This window comes from Mercenaria mercenaria, chromosome 7 (assembly GCF_021730395.1).
Source record: "Mercenaria mercenaria strain notata chromosome 7, MADL_Memer_1, whole genome shotgun sequence".
Taxonomy (NCBI): domain Eukaryota; kingdom Metazoa; phylum Mollusca; class Bivalvia; order Venerida; family Veneridae; genus Mercenaria; species Mercenaria mercenaria.
In genome coordinates, this window is record NC_069367.1 from 84,665,364 (window position 1) to 84,685,067 (window position 19,704).

Sequence of the window (19,704 nt, forward strand, 5' to 3'; positions counted from 1 at the left end):
TAATTACAACAGTAGTTTGATGAAGATTCATGAAGCCGTTCATGAGAAGAGGTCATTAAACGTGTTTATATTTTTAGCTAAATTGGTCCCTATCCCCATTTGTAACAAAGTAGCAGGAGACTTTACGATATTGTTGCACATCGAGTTTGATAAAAATCCATTACATTTTAGTGGTTAATGCGAAGAAAGGCATATCTACTTTTAGCTATAGTGGTCCCTAATAGAGCCCAAGTTCCTATACAAATAAATTTGGAAGAGGACCTTATAATGATGCTCCAGACCAAGTATGACAAAGATCCACTAAGCTGTTCATGAGACGCTGTATAAAGGCATTTCTAGTTTTAGCTCTAGCAGCCCCTAAAAGGGGTTATCCCAGCTGAACAAAGTTGGCTGCGGGCCTAATAAAGATGCTACAAATCAAGTTTGATTAGAATACATGAGAAAAAAATCAATTAAAGGATTTTTTTATTTATTATTTTTATTTATTTCTAAAATAGGCCAACTGATCCCGCTTTAACAAATGCATATTCGCTATTCATGAATCTTTTGACAATGACGTCACACCTATAAAAAAGTGAAGGTCAAGCAAAACATACAATTGAAATTATTTCAATATTTCTGTTTCATAAGCAAAGTTTGACCGTAGTCATATCACATAGATAAACTGTATGCAGCGTACCTTCATTTCAGTGTAATGAGATTCAGTCATTATATAGCATATATATAATAAAACAGATTTCAACTGAGTTCAATATTTGCATACCATACTAAAGAAAAATATTCATATATAATAAATCAGTTAAATAATTTATAACAAATATATCAAAGCAAACAAGTACTTATTTTAATATGCAATCTGAATAAGTCACATAAGCAAGAAACCTTTTCATATACAGACGACAATTGTAAAAAGGAAAATCTTTTAAAAAGCACTTCTCTACATAAAAGACTCTTATCACACCCTTATTCATGTGATACGCAGACCGTATTCAGCTCTTTCTTTAATTTGATATATGTTGGTATTTGAACAGGTTTTTATCATATTTATTAAACTTACTTATCATTTTGAGATATATCAATATTCTTGCTAAATATACTGAGCCAAAGTTAGCTTTAAAACTGTGAACAGCGTCGTTTCGGATAAACGCTTTGTCTACATTTCACTCAGCGTAGCACAATCAACAGAGTGAAAGAAATTGACACTCTCATCCAATCAGGCAGAGCGTTGCATAACTCTTCCATTTTGATAAATTATCTATAATGCGTTATCAAGTAGTTTGATTTGCAAACTGAAGTCACGTGGCATAGGTAACGAAAACGAATTTAGACGGCGTCGCCGAAAAAAAAATCAATGTTTTGTGTTCACTCAATACATTTTCAGCTTTCCGCAATAAAGAGCATAATCGTTATGGTTCAAGGTCAATACGGAGGGTGAGATAGTAGAAACTGCATATCTGTTCACTTCCTCTAAAGATTTTTTTTTTATTTCTAACATGGCACATATGACTCCCATAATGTAACAGCTTGCATGACAGAACTTTCAATGAAATCAGATCAAGTTCAAGGTCACAAGGTGAAATTAAAGTTAAAGACGCGCCACAGAATAACTGTATTCTTTTGTATTTCCATGCTGGTAATTATACATGATTTGCATGAAAAATATGAGATATACAAGAATTTAGTTTCAAACTGACAGTGACATTTATTAGGTCAAGAAAATGTGTTTAATATCTTAACATTTTATTGAATTAATGTAGCAATATGTACATAAATCAGTGTATTAAGTTAAATTTCAATCACATTTTGTTCCTACCGTGTAAGACAGTTATTCATCTATATTCTTAAAACTACTAATTAGCCCAATCAGAATGTTATCCTATGTAAACGTTTCATTATTTTTCTTTGGAAAATGATTTTTGAATAGAACATAAAGTCAAACAATTATTATTTTGTCTGTTTCATTTTAAAGACTGTCAGCGATCGAGTAATTTGCAATAAATGGTTATCATCGTTCGGACTATGTGCAGAACGTTAACTGCTGCTCCCGAAATACAGAGCGAAATTCACAATGTGACATTTTCATTTAATTTAGAATTTCTAACGTTAGGGGAGTCACAAATGTATCAGAACACATCATGTGTTTTCTGCAAAAATGGTTCGGCAGTAACTGTGACACAAAGATGTCCTCCAAGAGAAAATCAGAACCCGCTTGACAATTTCAACATGACATTTGATATGGACCTTTATTATGACTGGAAGAGACAGCATACCATAGACCAACAGGAGAGATGTTAGGAGAATGAAATATACGACGATCATTATGTAAGATTTTAAACTAAATACTTGTAGAGTTGAAACAATGATCATCTATATTCAAAATGCATGTGCCTATATATAAATCACTACGAAATACGATAAGTAGAAGTTTAACTATTTTAAAGAAGGAAGTGGATCCGTAATGACAATCGATCCATAAAATAGTTGCGGAAAATCCACTCAAGCCAGAAACCCTTTATTTTTGACTGTAGGTATGCTTCTAACGAGACTTTTGATCATTTTTGTTTTATAAATGGTATAATTGTTATTTTCTTTTCAGAATATATGTCGGCCTTACACATGCTCTGGATTTGAAAGGTTGATGTCACGTGTTTGTTTGAAAAAGTTTCCGTTTACAGTCAGTCCAATAGTGTACAGTGTGAACTTAATATTCGTGCCCTCAAAACAACAAACTGTGGATGGAAACATCAAATCTTTGAATAAGACTGAAAGTTTGAAGTTTCTACAGAAGGTTTCTAATGAACCGGCATTACGTTTAAACAAATGCACAATATCTTCTGCACTGATGAAACTGTACTTCAAAACAAAGACACGTGTAATACATTCAATGCTGCTTGAAATGCAAATCAAAGATTCTCGTTTCTGTTCATACGAACACTTATCAGCTAAGTTTACCGCACTCTACCGTTGTTATCAAATTTAATTTAGATTCTGTAAACACCATTGAACTTATCATAAGGCAAGCTGTCAGAATACCTGCATTCTTGTATTCGCTGGGAAGGCAAAGTCTGATCAATGTCAATGGTACTTATTAGTCCCGACAAGGTTATCAGAATATCAGATAATTCCACGTATTGTCCATCGTTATTTGAGATAGATGGAAAACCTTGCTGCGCGCGCATTGAATTTAACGTATCTGATTATTGCCAGTTAACGTACATCCTGCGATCAGAAATCGCTTTCCCAAAAATAAAACATGCTTTCAGTTCTTTGATAACGCACTGGATTACAACGTGCTTCAGTCGTTGCGGTTAGCTGATTACACGACTCCTCGGGATTTCTCCATGTGCCTTCGTTATTTAGAGCCCATCATGAAAAACAAGGAAAGTGTTGTAACAACTATCAGTAAGTCAAACAAAAAAGAAATGAAACCACCGGAAAACAGTTCTAAATATGAACCAAATTTCTTGGTTTATTTCAACATTTGGTACCATGTTTTCCGTGTCTTTTTGACAATCTTACGAAATAACAATTAAGTGTGACTGAGACAGACAAAGGCGCTGTGACTGAAGCCATGTCGAAACGAGAGTTGATATTCATAAATTTTATTGTTTCATTCTAAGTTTAATATCGTTACCATAGTTACCAAGCACATTCTCCTGATCATGACAAAATCATTTTGCAATTATCAGTCATATTTTTGATTACTTGATATAATACTGCACATCTTAAACAGCTATTTGTAGGTATTTTTATGAAATAAAGAAAAAAAGCATTGGGGAATTACATGTGTCTATGTTTTCGCTATATTGTGTGATTTACTGCACATATACATATGGAAACATTTGAAAATGTAAGAACTGAGAGATGTAACAGTTGATCACTGATCCTGTCATGGTTTCCACGTGAAGATGTAACAGTTGTTCACTGATCCTGTCACGGTTTCCACGTGAAGATGTATCAGCGGTATTACGACATCTCCAGGTACATACAGTTCTGTAAAGTAAAATTTTCATAACTTTCAGATAAATTTTACACAGCTAACAAAGATCGTGCTGAAAAAAATCATACTTAAACTGGAGAAATGATTAACTATCATCAATTGATTAAAGACATATATACTTTTTGTCTGATTTTAAAATATGTGATCATCATCCACATTCAGGTTCACCTTTGTAAATGTCTACATGTATATTTGTTCAAATGTCATTACAAAACTGTTTTAACAATAAAAAGATATCTTCTGTTCTATATGTGGGGCGTATGGCAAAGTATTTTGTAATGTTTGTGTGTGTTTGCAAAGTTAAAAATAAATCAAGAAAACTACAGAATAAACCGATCATAACGCTATAAAAAAAGTCTATATTACCACAAGGAAAGCTGCCCCTAGGATCAGACCTTTGTCCACACTGTCCAGTTTAGCTGGAACTGAAATAATATTAGTTATCCGTGAAAATGATAAAAGAAACACTACGTATATACAATGAATTTTGGAAGCAAAGTTTTCTATTTCAAATAAATACGGACTGAACTTTTGTAAGAAAGAGTAACTTGAGTTTGTTTCTCTTCTCGTTGTACACCTATACCACATTTAAATTACTTTATTAAGTAACATTTTCTCAACAACTACAAAGCAAGACATATAACCAACGCAAATGTGTCTATTGTCTATTGAATCTAGAAACAAAAGTGGCGCGAAAATCACCCAGTCAACAGAACCTGTATTATCTATTTAGACAGGTTAACACGAGATACACCAAGCATCATATAGTAGTGTAAAATTGGGGATACGCCTGGGGATGGTCAGTTTCTAGACAACGAAGGAAACTCTGAAATAGCTATAAACCTGTTTATGGGTAGTCAGTCTCTCACTCATCATATTAGTAAACTCAATCTGATAGACCTGACAATAAAACTTACATGTTACATCAAAATATTCATGGTCAACATTTATGTTGTCTGTCCTGTCCCCGCCCCATTTTTTCTGCACACGCCCAATCTGTCGTTCTCCAGTTTTGTTCAATATCTGACAATTGACAGCAAATACTGGTATATTTTTCAACATGGAACTTTGTCAACAGGAATGCATAATTATATACAGTTGTTTAAAAGCAGAATGAGATAACATGTCTCTCAGAATATCTTTAATTCTTTACTTAATTTTGCCTGTGGTACAAATTTATGGTTCAAAATTAAATTGTAAATCAATCAAGCAGAGAATACAGTCTGTTTGACAAACTTTTACTTGTTTAAAAGACTTTTGTCGTTTAATCATAAAGCAATTAAAAACATACTTTCGTTCAAGTTTTACCTGGAAGTAGATCTCAGTGGCACATCTGCAGGGGCAGCAGGGACCCAGGAGTTTGAAGAGCACATTGTTGTCATGGTCAACGATATCGAACTTCGCGTTGAAGATACTAAACCTATAAAACGTCTTTCAAATGGTTATATGACACAATGGAATAGCTAATCGAAATATTCAAAACCTTTTACTATAGTTTAAGGTGATCTCATTCTTGTTTGGAACATTTCCATTTGACAGCAAACAAATCTTTAATGAAAATGGCTGGTAGGTATGGATAATAAAGTCCAAATCATATGAAAGTATGGATATGCAATAGCAATGTCTTTGCTATATGTTATATCTAACAATGACAGCTGTTGAATAAAATCGAACGCAACCAAGCAGACTCGGTTCACGAGAGGTAACGAACCGTGCAACAAATCTTACGCTACCTAGCACCTGCTTACACAGCGGAACTCTTGTTATTCAGAATTATTACATGGTTCCTTATATAAATCGCCGGTCTATAGTTTGTGCTATTGCCCGGTCTATAGTTCAACACTATTTCATTCTGGGAAAAAGTCAAAACTTGAAAAATGAACATCTATTTCTTATAAACCACTTGTTGAATGGCTTACTGGTAAACGGTCAAAACAGTTGGCCTTCGATCCTTAAAACCCCGGGCAATAGATTTATAAATGCAATAAGTGTATCATATCTAATGAACTCCTTGATCCCGGCGGACAAGGAAATATAATGACACTTAAACATACTTTTGTTTTACCGCCCCTAAAGTTCTTCCAAGACAATCCACCACGTAGAGTTTCTGCAGGCACATGAAAGAGTCGAAGCAACAGCAGCAGTCACACCGGCAACATGTTCTGTGGAAGTTAAGAACTTGGTCGTCTGATGCTGAGAAAACGTCTAAAGAAAACTGACGTGCAGGACCGCATGCCCAGCGGCACAGGCATCCCGACTCTGAAAGAAAGAACTTTATCATTGTTTTTATGTAATTTTCTAAAACGAAATCTCTATTATTCAAACGAAATTTAATTTTCATTGGTTTACTGTCAAAAAACATTTTTTCATTACTTCGAGAGTTTTACAAAAATAGGGGGATAAGTCATAAATCACGTCAAAGCACAAATATTTTTTATTTGCGATTCGTGTGTTCAATAAAAATAAAATATTTTTATCACATGTTTGACGTTGGAGTGAACTGTCTTACTCTGGTATCACACGTTTTTAAAACATTTTGACGTTGACAACGCAAGCATAGGAGTATACGTCGAATTGACTTGGTCTATTATAGTAAACTTTCGATGAACTAAAAGAGTAGAATATTACATTTGTGTACGAATTTATTTATCTCGTTTCAAATAAAATTGGCAAAATGCTCCGCAGGGCCTCGCGGTTTATTATTATTATCATTATTATTATTGTATGGATAACGCATGTTTTTCGTGTTATAACGTCTGAAGAATCCCGAAGGATTGACTGGTGCCCGAGCACGTAGGGCGGGGGTTCCAACGTATCCCGAGGGATTCTGAAGATGTTATAACACGAAATGAACTTGCGCTAACGCTATTCTAGCATAAAACGCAAAACTAATAAATGAATACATTATCCCTCAACGTCATTAAATTTTCTCTCTTGTTAAAACACCCCCGAAAAATGACAAGAACAGCAGTTTTATACTAGAATACTTTTTTAACTCTTTTAATGAATTCAGTGTAATATTCTCTAACAAAGTATTTTGTCTGAATTTACCTTCCGTAGCAAAGAATATCTGCTCATCGTTGTCGTCCCAAATTCTGTATGTGTTTGGTGCTCCGCAGCCACCTGAAATAAAATAACACAAATTTGTAAAGAAACTTTGCTGTGAACTATGACTGAGACAAAACATCATGCGATTTTTAGATCATATTTGTTTTTTAGCATTAGGCAGGTCCGGTTTAGGGTAGTCGGCTCAATAATTTTGGTCTTAGGATATTCGCGGGGCGAATAATTAGAAAAGCTATTGTAGTGGACTTGTTTCAAACATTGGACAGAAGATGTGTAAGGCGCCTCAATAGCTCAGTGGGCAGAGCCTATACCGAGGCCCTGTGTTCGAGTCCGGGACAAGGACTGGGTGAGACAAAAGTTCTAAACTTTGACACCGAAACATATCAGAAAATTTTGCTTTATACAATATTAATCTGAACTACAATATCACCAACCTTGTATGTCCATATCCATCTGTTGACGTATTGCCAGGAGCTGTATGTTATCAAGTACTTCAAGACCAGGCGGTGTCATCACTCTGGGATTCAATGATTTTCTCCTCTGTAACTTTGCCTTTGGTTTCGGTGGACCAGTCGCCTGTGGTTCCGTAGTTATCACAACAGCACCCTGTGAGCTTTGGTCCTTCTCAGCCATAGATATTTTGACGTCACCGCTATCGGTTCCTTGTCTGTCTAGGTCTGGTTTGATATTATGGTATTCGACAGTTTTCTCTTTGGCTGTCGTTGCCACTTTTGTTCCTATAGCTTTCGTCTTAGGTTTATCAGATATCTTCTCGCTACTTATCAGTTTGCTTGACTCGCTCTTTCTTGTATCAAGTTCGCTATCCGCTATACCTTCTACTTGAGATTCGTCGCTTTCCCCCTCTGACTTAAAACTCGTTTCCTTTGCTTCTTGCAGTTTTTGTCTAGCGTTTTCCTTGTTTTCTTTCCCCTCTTCCACTGCACTATCCGACACATTCGTTTCTACAGCAAATATCAAATTTACACTGCTTCGATTTTCCGATTTTTCTTCTGACCTTTCTTCTTCTTTATCAACCTTATCGTCCAAAGCTTTAATGTGAGGAACATCGTTTACCTCAGACATTTTCTCGCTTATAAATTTTAATTAGATACTCCTTAGGTTAATTTTGAGACTTTATTGTCATCTATTCAATGCTCTGAATTGTCCGAAAACTTTAAAACAAACATCGAACTGCCCACAAAATCTTTTATAGATAAGACTGTTGAATTTTGAATCTAATTCTCTTATTACAGACACGCAATCTACAGTTTTTATTGCTTAGATTAAAGGTAATAAATTTAGGGAATCGAATAAGAAATGATACTATAAAGCATTTTTATTGTTCGTTTTACATTCCCCGGTCACAGCAACCGAAAAATAGTTTTTATAACTGTTGACAACATTATTTGATATTTAGTACTTAAGAAATAGAATTCAAAGCAATAACACGTTAATCGGGTTACTTTATATTATGGTTAGTTTTGTCATGTTTGTCAAAAGATACCCTGAAATTGCAATTAAAATCGTTTTTCTCCATTTTTTAACTTATATAGGTCAACTTCTGGCGTCTAAACAACAATCTATTATTTCCTAAATTCATTTAATAATTGAATAGGTTTCAAATTTCCCAATATGACTGTGTCAATCAGGGCCACAAAAAGAGATTTCACTGTAATCATTTTGTTTTACAAATCAAAAGCTGTTTTATTTCCATATGGTAAAAACAAGTGTTAAGTGGTAGGAAAGTCTATATGTATATTCTTTGAAGAATGGGGCTGAAGTACAATATTATTGTGCATGTAGGTCTATATACATACAATAGCCTCATAAGATGATGTTGCCCTGACTATTTGGTGCAATTTTAAACTTGTGAAGTGTGTCTTTAAACCACTAGGACTTATCGCTCAAGAAAATGAGGTGTATTACCTAGGAGAAAAATTCAGCAGTGTATTCCGTCAACTGCTTTTGCTATAAACGTATCAGGGTCTGCATCTGTCGTAATAATATACCCCTGTAAGATAAAGTGCACACAATGCTACTTCCGAACTGAAAAAAACTACTTCACAAAGAGAAAAAGTAAATGCTCAACATTATTTCAACGAAGGTGATACAATAGAACTTTAATTACTCGTCACCTTTTTGTAATAATATGCAGACAGTCAAAAATGCTTGATTTTGATTACCTTAAATAAAACTGTCGGTAAGTTGATCCAAATTGTAAATGTTTGTAAAAAGAAGTATATCTATATTTAATTATGTCTAAACTATTGAAACACAAAGGGTATTTGATAGCACTTTCAACTATATGAGAATCGCAGGTTTTGTAATGGGTTGACCGGCGTGGTTTTACTTCAAACCAGAATTATATTATTGGAAATCAGTGTTTGGACACCGCTCCGTATTCTGAGATATTAGGATTAAAATGATGGCAACTGTCGGCTCCGAAATAGTAAAATACGAGCATAACCTCTAAGAGGCTGTCTGTTGGCGTCTTCTCCATGCCGATTTGTCCGCCACATCATCTCATGTTGTTATAAACTGTATCCAAGAAACCAATTTCATGCAATTATTTACAATTTATACAAATGAAGAATGTACAGGCAGTACTAAAGACTATTTTCAGGTTCAAAAATAGTAACACGGGTTCTTAAATCAGTCAATCATTATTTTATGTTAAAAGAAAAAAGAATCAATCACCGTTGATATTTCAGATATTTGGATAGTGATGAATGTGGACATATATCTTTTTTATATATATTAAATTATATTTACAACTTGGTTTACCCTACCAAGGGCCTAAAGTTAAAGTTTTGTTTTATTTAACATCGTCAAAAAGAAACATTTTACTGACCTCAATGTCATATCAAAATTAGTGATAATAAACGTGACCATTATCCCTGTGATAGTAATCTTAGTTGGAGGAGCGGGGCCGAGAACTCACGATTACTGGTTTCTTAGTCTAACTGCGTTCCTTGTTCTATACTCTGTCTAGCATACAGACTAGCCGGTATGTCTTTTTTTGTATTTAGGCTTATTACACTCGACACGGGAAACCCATATAGTCTACTCCTCTAGAAGAGTGTTGATCATTTAAGTGAGAGGATAGTGTCAGATTAGAAGACGCTCCGATTCCAGAAGCTTCCCTGGTTCTCTAACATGCCAAGTGTAAAGCACCCATACACGGACTCTTATCCCAATGTTAGTAATTTAGAGTTGGTGGAATAGGGTTTGAACTCACAATATGATTTCGCAGTCAGACAATTGACTAACACGAATATACAGGCTATCAGTACAAAACTGTGAATTATAAAAAGTAAATTCAAACATATAACAAAAATAACAGTGTTTATCTTTATCAAGTGTGCTGATATCAGTTGACTACGTACTATCCAGTGTGCTGTTGTGCCACACCATGAACATGACCTAGGCGGAAATGATTAAAAGACAGTTTTATCGAAAGTCCCCTGGTGCTGATTCCATAGACTGACATCTCTTTTCTTGGAGGTAGTTTTTCAACAAATCATATTTGACAAGAGCATTTTATTGAACAGTTTTATGTTTTAAGGCAATTGGTCTTAATCTCCTTACTTTCAAAACATACGTAAACCCAGAATTTTAAGGTAACTGATCATTATTAATATTAATAATAATTATTATTATAGATAAACACGTTCAAAGTCGCTTTACATATAGCAAACGCAGCCACACAGGGCGCGAAATTCATCCTCTACTAGTACAGAGCGATCTGACCAAAGGGACAGAGTGAGATAAAGCCCCAATAACAGATAGAGAGAAAGCCTTTTTAGATACAGGCCTGTTCGGCTAACTTAGCCTAGCTCTTTGCGAATAGACAGTCTGGTTCTTTAACGTGCCCTGTTATAGCACCGATACACGCGAAGCCGTCTTTCCTGAGAAGAACCAGTAAAGGCCTCTTAGTTAGGTGGGAGACACTCAAGAGCATCTCAGAAATTTCCAGTGCTTGGACCGGGAATCGAACCCCGGACCTCTGGATTGACAGTCAAGCGTGTTACCTCTAGACAACCGGCCCACTATTGAAGTCATCATAAACCGTAATCTAAGAAGTTGATCTGCTAGTACAATGATAACTTAGACGACAGCTATTTTCATACCATAAGTTTGTTTAATCGGTTTATATGTTTACCTATTTAACTGTTCATCATCATCTTCAGTAATCGCCTCACTCTAGAAGAGTGTAATCGCGATTTGATTAAAATACTGTACATGCGCAACCGTAAGGGACAACTATTTACATCTAAAAGACTAAAAGTCTCCCTTTGTACGCTGTTTAAAAATGATAAAACAAATACTGGCATTAAGAATGCAGGCGGTTCCAACAGTAGCAGGGAAGAAGCTGTGTTTGTAGGCAGACTTGCTGCAGGAGATTTGATTGTACTGTTGGTTGTGGTTTGGAGGCATTTTTACATATTAGCTTCATGTGAATTAAGAATTAACAGAAAATCTACAACTGCTCCAAGTAACTTTACATAATCCTCATATGATATTCCATGATATTCCTGTATCATTTGTTTCTTTCCGAGAGCTATGGCCTGAAGCTTCTCTAAATTATTAGGCCAGTGCGTAAAATCCGTGCCAGTTTTCTATTTTTGTAGACCCGGCGGAAACAAGTGACACACAATGAATAAAAAAAGGAATAAAAATAAGTAATGTTGTAAGCCATGCAAGTGTGTTCATTACAATCAGACGATCTTTATTTAAATGCTTATATTAATTTTTTTAATGCAAACTCCTTTTTCAGGTGATATATGATAGTTAAATGGCTTACCGGTCAATTGTCAAAACTGCACAGGGGCAAACGGACCGAGAGTCACTAGTTTTGACTTTATACCGGCAAGCCATTGTTGTTGTCGTGTAAGTACCGTCGTTCTTCTTCGGCACACTTCTCTTTCAGAATGAATAAATTTATATATAGATTCATGGTTTCTAAAGTCTCTATCTAATAACTTTATGTAATAACATTTTTATATATACAACAGTGTCGGCCATCTGTATCTGTATCCAAGTCTTCTCCTCCAGTATAGGAGAACCGTCTACGTAGGTAAACGTCGTTAATACCCTTTACAAAATACAGTGTTTGGTAATAGACGGTCTCCGATGAAATTGTTAACATAGAAATACAACGAGGAACAGTATATACACTTTTTTACGAAGGACAGTTAAACTCCTTTCATAATACTCAGTTAACAATACAGTTCATCACTGTTCTGAACACAAGATTACTTAGGATCACGAATGTCACTCTTTCTGTTTTTACCCTATTTATTTTTCATTGCAATAATTTTTTTTATTTCTTTGTGTGTGTGTAGATCAAATAAGAGCCTTCTGCAGTGGGATTCTAAGCCGCCCAGTCTGTTGAATCTTTTCCGAGGGATTCCCAGTTTGTCAGCCACATGTGTACAGTCTAGAATAATTGCTATTTGCTCCGCTGTGCTAAGTGATGCCCAGTCACTCGGTCCTAATGCTTGGAGTTCAGATGAAATATCAAATAAGACTGTTCTCGAATACTGTACAGGGATGGATAGTCAAGAAATAAAATGTTCAACGGTTTCACTGTCTGTGTAACACAACTGACACACTGGATCTATCGCGTTTTGGTTGAAGGCTACTCTTTTGGTTTGTAGAATGTAAGTCCCAGTAAGCAAATTTAAATTCCACTGGTATTCTGGTGTAATCTCTAAAAGTTTGTTTGTATGCTTAATGAATGATGTGGCTTCCAAAAATGAAATAACTTGTGTTCAAAAATCTGATAGAGTGATGGTATTTCGCAACAGTCAATTTAAGATCTCTTCCTTCCAATATCTGTTCACTGACTTTATTTCGATAAAAACAAAGAAAAATATCAAACAGGGAATGCCACGCACCAAAAGCGCAGCCTCCTCAAAACTAACCCCCCAGCACGCAAACGCGTGCACCACACACACACACACACACACACACTCAAAGCTTACACATCAGGACAAAACGAACACACACACACACACACACACACACACACACACACACACAAAGCCAACACATAAGGACAAGACGAATAATAAGCTAGCATACACACACGCGCGCACACAAAGTCAACACACAAGGGCAAAACGAACAAACAAAACCAACTATTACTTTTTATGGATTTGACACTCAGTTGTCTTTCAGTAATGGCATACATAATCATGAAGAGGAGATGTGTGTGTAGTGAACCCACGTAAGTACGGATTCTGCCGGAGTTTCATTACTGGTGCGACTCTATTTTTAATCACTATTCTCCACTAATTTTACAATTACAGGCAAACAGTTATTCCTCTGAAGTTGCTAGCTTCTGTTTTATTTAATACCTTTGTTTTTAAACACAGGATCGAGTCAACAGTTCTAGCTAACTTAAGACATGACATCTGGAATAACTCCAGATTCAAGCATTGCCTTAACTATTTTAAGAACTTGAATGTGCAATAAGACACCTCCATATAGAATACTTTCAATTGCAAGCCCATAATAATCAGGCGACTTCCCTCTTGCAACTAGGTCTGAACTCTCAACTGTATCAACTGCTGCATGGTATCAATAGGTGTTTTATTATATGGCGTTAGAAAGTATTTTCATAGCTTAACTTTTTAAGGCTATCACTTGCAGTAATCATGTTAACTATGGACCTGCGGTTTATATAAGTAAATGTTATAAACTATACTTAGTGCGTCGGACAAGTTTCTGCGGGACAGCCTACACGTAGTGTGATTTAGTGGTTTTAAACCTATAAGTTATTACTTTGAGACTATCCCTGAGGTATTTTCTCGTTTTGACAGCGTGAGATTGCGAGAATTTGATCAATACACAGCGGAAACTTAGGTTTAACATGAAGAAGTTTTAAATTTGATCTCAAGTGATTTCCGGATACTCTTCCGTTATATTTGGTAAGTACTTATTAACAAGTATCAAACAACATCATTCATTACAATTTTGTGGGCTGTAATGAGCGTTAGAATGTGTGAAAAAACACGCAGAAAAGTTGTTAATTGGTCTCGGTCTTTCAGACGCTCATTGAAATTGGAAAGAAATGTTGAGGAGGCTGACCGAATTAGTCATCTCTTTATGTTTTATGAATAATCTTTCTGTCTTGAAGAAAAATCAATAAAATTTGTCATTTTGATAAATTTTAAAGGAATCAGGGATGGGAAATCTGTCTGTAGACTTGTGTACAATTTGCCTGGGTAAAGCTTGTTATAAAGAAATGTTTAAGAACTAAAATGAATTTATGGGCACTGTGGCCATAGTCGACCTAACCCTAACCTTTAGTCAGTATATTAGTGCTGTTAGGTGACTTTAACATCCACATGGATAATAAGTCAGACTGCTACACAAAACAATTTCAGCAGTGTTTGAGATCTTTTGGACTGGTTCAACATGTCAATGCTCCTACTCATTCTGGTGGTCATATTCTTGACCTGATGATCACAAAGCTAGAAGACAAACGTGTGAATGTCTCAGAACCTTTGCCAGACTATTACATCTCTGACCACTGCTTTGTAAGTTGCAACATTGAACAGTATCGCCCTCCCTTGATCAGGAAAGAAATCAAATCTCGCAATTGGAAATCTGTATCAAGTGACATATTACAATCAGAATTCGGTCAGTTAAATGAAATTGTAGTGAACACTTCCAATGTCAATGATCTTGTGTCTGAGTTCACTAGAATCACGTCCGACATTGTTCAGAAACATGCCCCTCTAAAGGAAAGAACTATTCTCTGTAGACCGACAGTTCCTTGGTACTCTGGATACCTAAAACAGCTGAAACAATACAAACGATCAATAGAAAAACTCTTTATGAATGACAAATCTGACCTTTCAAAGAAAGTGTATTGTGGTGTAAGAAATGTATATAGCGCTGAGCTTTCTAGGGCCAAGGATGAGTATGCCGTAACATCCGATTTACTGGGAAGGTCGAAAGACAATCCGCTTCCATTACACACAAGTGCAGTATCTTTGGCAAATGACTTTCTACGATACTTTGCTGATAAAATAATCAAGTTGAGAAATGATCTTGACAACATATCAACTGAAACACCCAATGGTAATTCTTCCTACTCAAATCCACCTGTGACTATGAATACATTTACTGCGTTCAAACCACTTTCCGAAAACGATATTTTGAAACTTGTATATGCATCAAAATCTACAACTTGTGAACTTGATGTGATACCAACTAAGAAATTAAAGGAGCATTTTTCACAACTTGTTCCCGTTGTGACAGAAATTGTAAATCGATCACTGCTATCTGGTGCGTTCCCTGATGAATGGAAAAGTGCTGTGATAAAACCTTTGTTGAAGAAGAAAGGTCTCCCACTTGAACTGCAAAACTATCGCCCAGTGTCAAATTTAACATTCCTCTCCAAAATTCTTGAAAAAGCTGCACTAAATCAAATCAACAAGCATATTGAAGCTAACAATCTCCTCCCAGCTTACCAAAGTGCCTATAGAACATATCATGGGGTTGAAACAGCAATGGTCAAAATGTATAATGATCTTTTGGAAACCATAGATGAAAATCAAATAACAATCGTGGTCATGATCGACTTGAGTGCAGCGTTCGATACCATCGATATCCCGATACTGATTCAAATCCTTCAAGATGACTTTGGTATACATAGCACTCCCTTGAAATGGATAGAATCTTATCTCACGAACAGAACAATGAAAGTTTTAGTCGAACAGTCAGCATCTGACACGGAGCCACTAAGGTTTGGTGTCCCGCAGGGTTCTTGTGCCGGACCTGTGATCTTTACCCTGTATATTTCGGCTCTTAACCGAGTGGTGCAGAAATATCCAGCTGATCTGTATGGATACGCCGACGACCACAAGATTGCGTTAAAAATTCAAGCGGGAAATTCTCAAAATGAGACAACTGTTCTTCAACAACTCGACAGTTGTCTAAATGAAATCATAAAATGGATGACAACCTTCAAACTGAAAATGAATCAGTCTAAAACTGAAATTATTATGTATGGAACAAGACAACAGTTAGCGAAATTGGACATCACAAGTGTAAACGTTGGTGGGTGTGATGTAAAATGCGTCGATCACGTCAGAGACCTAGGTGTAACTATGACCAATACACTCAACTTTGACCATCACATTCAGAAAAAGTGTCAGATAGCTCATGTACAGTTACGAAACCTTAGGGCTATACGGAAACATCTCACACAGAAGTCAACTGAATCATTAGTGCATGGATTGGTTCATTCTCACATTGACTTCTGCAACAGTTTATTTACAGAAATTCCAGCCTACCAAATCAATAAACTACAGCCAAAATCATGCCGCTAGAGTAGTCAAGAATGTTTCCTATGAAAAACCAAGTACTGAACTTCTGAAAGAATTACAATGGCTTCCAGTTAAGGCTAGAGTCATGTTCAAAGTTTTAGTAATAGTCTTCCGTGTCATCAATGGTACAGCTCCAGTATATCTGAGGGAAATGTTTGTACCTACTCGACAACGATACAGACTTCGCTCACAAAGTGACACTAACTTTAACATCCCTAGACGGCGAACAAAACTAGCAGACAGATCTATGGCAGTCGTTGGTCCCAAATGGTGGAACGATCTGCCTAGCTATCTGAAAAACATTCAGTCTGAAGCCAGCTTTAGATCAAAACTGAAAACACATTTATTTAGGCAGTTTTATGAACAATGAGTGTAGTCTTGTTAAAATACAAAATATTCAGAAGTGGTGAAAAATAGTATTTATAATATATGTCCAAATCTTTAAATCTAAGTTCTAGAATCCTGTTCATATTTTGTATGTATATATGTTAAATGTGTGTTATGTAATTGTAAAGCGCAATAGAATATTTTATAATTTTTGCGCTATATAAATGCCATGTATTTGTATTTGTATTTGTATTAGAGTCATAATTTTAGTGGTGCAAAGCCTGGACTATGGCCGACAAAACTATAGAAAGTAGTGTTTCCCTGAATTTATTGGTAATTTGAGAGTTTGGTCCAACGTGAAAGTTCATTTGTTTTCTATTACAAATTGTTTGGTTTCAACACAAAGGTAAGATGGATAGTCACTATAAAATATCAGATCATAAAATAAGCCAATGGATAAGGATATATAATCTACCCTCTTGCCATATATGTGCAGTTAAATCGGTAAATTAAAATTAGGGTCACAATATGTTTTACAGCTGATGACAACAAATACTCAAATGTTAGAAAAAATAAATAGAAAATACAGAATCGGATTCTATAGGTAGGGGTCTGTATGGTCAAGACAAAACTTTAAGGAGTTGTCTAGGAGAAAGGACCTCCTATCTTTTATGTGTTGTAGATTAATTAAGTCTTCAGTTTAGTTGTACATAAAAAATGAGTTAATAGCTTTGAAACATTCACCTGAACATGAAATACATATGTTGGGGGGATTCAGAACGTCTTATATAGCAGCCAAACTTATATTACTGATTATTGATTGCTGTTAATCCACATATGATCATAATTATATTAGATTTATAAACTTTTCCTTTTATTATCAGATCTTCATAAAGATTAAAGTATCTATCTGCTCTTTCGTTGATGTAGTGAAATAAAATTCCACAAAATGTGACAAATATGAAGTAAATATATGTTCTAGATGGTATTTAGATAAAATTATAAGCATAAATGTATATAATATCTGAGACATCATATTTAATCTCACAGTGTAAGTAACATAACTCTAGCTTTTAAGCTAACCAAGTTTAAATTCAAATATTTTGCATTATAGTATATTGTAATTTGTATATATACATTATTGACTGATACCAGATCATTAGGTTATACTGCAGAACTTTGAGATAATTATTCACCTTCCTCTGTATTGTATGACACATGTTGATTTTGTGGTATTAATTAGTAAGCTTATTATAAGTTAAATTTCTCTTTACCTAGAGCAGGCTTCTCAGCAGACATTGGCTTGACAGATCGCTGGACATTATATTTCTTTATTGTCTGACCTGTATGAAAATAGGTCTGTCAAACATTTTTGTGATTTATAAAACTGTAGTATACTCTTTAAGAAAAAATGTTAAAAAAGATATTGATCAGAATTTTGAGTGTTGCAAAACACCTTCGTAGGAACTATTTACATAATTATAAAACATTTGCATGTCGGTGTCGGTGTCACTGAACATTCCTGATATCAAAGTACACATGTATGCTTTTGACGGCAGTGGTTCAGCATCTTCTGTCATCTTTTTTATTTGGTTTCAGCTTTAATACTAATAATAGAGCAATATGGCAGTTGTCGGTAAAATTGTTCGCCTCTGCTCAGGATTTAAACATGTCAATACTGAAGATACCGTATTTTCCCGAATTAAGGCCCCCCCTCTAATTAACGCCCCCCACCCATTTTGGAGGGAAAAAAAGTCAACAAGAACGGGAAAAAAATCATTTTTATAAGTCCATATAATAAGTAATTTACAGTACTAAAGTCCAATGTATTAAAAATTAAACACACTTTTAAACAGTCCATGTACCGTAAGTTCAGAACATTTGTACTAAGTACGGTACGTATCCAATCATCAAACAGAAAATTAAACGGTAAATACATTTTTGATTTGTTTTTACACCACTCGCGCACACGCTTCCTGCCGACTTTAAACAAACTTGCAGCAATGTGTTTACGATATACCCTTTTCTTCAGCAGTTTTAAGAACTTTTAATTCAAAAGCAGGCACAGCAGCGTGTCAAACCATTGACATTGTGTATTGCGCTATTAGCTACCCGCATGTACTAAGGAAAATGTTATCGGAGTACACAGCTGTTTGGGTCATGACATAATGTGTAGTGTCGCGAGCGTGTCAAAAAGCCAGACATGGAATACACGAGGTACCGTATTTAAATGCATAAAAGGCACACTGCATTAAATTGGATGCCAAATAATTACGTTTTGGGGGGATTAAACAACACAGAAACACTTTACAGCTAGTTTGAACGATGTTTTTAAGTTTTGTAAAAAATTTCATTTTTTATTTTTTTACCTCAAATAAACGCCCCCTCTTTCGAAAATGTAACGCCCCCGGGGGCGTTAATACGGGAAAATACGGTAGTAAGATTTCTACATGGCAGTTTTATAGCTTGGCGCTAAAATATTTTAGCAGACCAGTTCATCCTGCTGAAATGGCTTGTTAAGAACTCTGAGTATACTTTTAGACAACTTTTGGGGACAGGTACCCATACCCTCAGGAAGGGGAATTTTTCGTCATTTTAGGACAAAAAGGGGAAGTTTTTACCCATATATATGTACTACTACTTTTCACTCTTATTAATCAGTCAGGGGTGTAACTGTTTCAAGTTATCACAGTTTATAACCAATTTGAGTTATTGCTTATATTTTCTTATTATATTTTATTTTTATAACTTGTTTCAGTTATCATAAAATATTACAAAGCCCTTCTGTGCCAATTCCTTATTTTGAATGTGATTAATGCAATTATTTCCTGAATCCTTGAACTCTTATCTTTCCAACTATGCAGTAAAATTTTTTAAGCAAGGCTGATAAAGTTTTATGCAGAAGATTTAAAGCTATAAAACTCTTAGCATCCAGTTATGCTTATCAGGTGATGATCAGACTAAAAG

At 35.3% G+C, this 19,704-nt stretch overlaps 2 protein-coding genes across 2 annotated transcripts in view; one reads left to right on the forward strand and one right to left on the reverse strand.

The window, feature by feature from the left end:
• Window positions 1-1,863: 1,863 nt before the first annotated feature.
• Window positions 1,864-8,300, reverse strand: LOC123555248 (phospholipid scramblase 3-like). Its single transcript, XM_045345916.2, has 7 exons — window positions 7,501-8,300; window positions 7,052-7,123; window positions 6,055-6,259; window positions 5,309-5,420; window positions 4,918-5,023; window positions 4,367-4,425; window positions 1,864-3,993 (listed from the first exon to the last, which is right to left on the reverse strand). The coding sequence occupies exons 1-7, from the start codon at window positions 8,147-8,149 to the stop codon at window positions 3,967-3,969; spliced, it is 1,230 nt and encodes a 409-aa protein (XP_045201851.2). The 5' UTR covers window positions 8,150-8,300; the 3' UTR covers window positions 1,864-3,966.
• Window positions 8,301-13,880: 5,580 nt separating this feature from the next.
• The window catches only part of LOC123553734 (serine/threonine-protein kinase PAK 3-like), a 75,337-nt gene continuing 69,513 nt past the window's right edge, over window positions 13,881-19,704 (forward strand). Inside the window, exon 1 of the mRNA XM_045343331.2 lies at window positions 13,881-14,001. The gene's annotated coding sequence lies outside the window, so the exon portion shown is untranslated. The remainder of the gene's footprint in view (window positions 14,002-19,704) is intronic.

Coding starts and splice junctions, on each gene's coding strand:
- LOC123555248 (XM_045345916.2), bottom strand. CDS start 8,149: ATGTCTGAGGTAAACGATGTTCCTCACATTAAAGCTTTGGACGATAAG. Junction 5,421..6,054: donor TTAGGGGCGGTAAAACAAAA/GTATGTTTAAGT, acceptor GACGTTTTATAG/GTTTAGTATCTTCAACGCGA. Junction 3,994..4,366: donor TAGGGGCAGCTTTCCTTGTG/GTAATATAGACT, acceptor TTTACTTTACAG/AACTGTATGTACCTGGAGAT.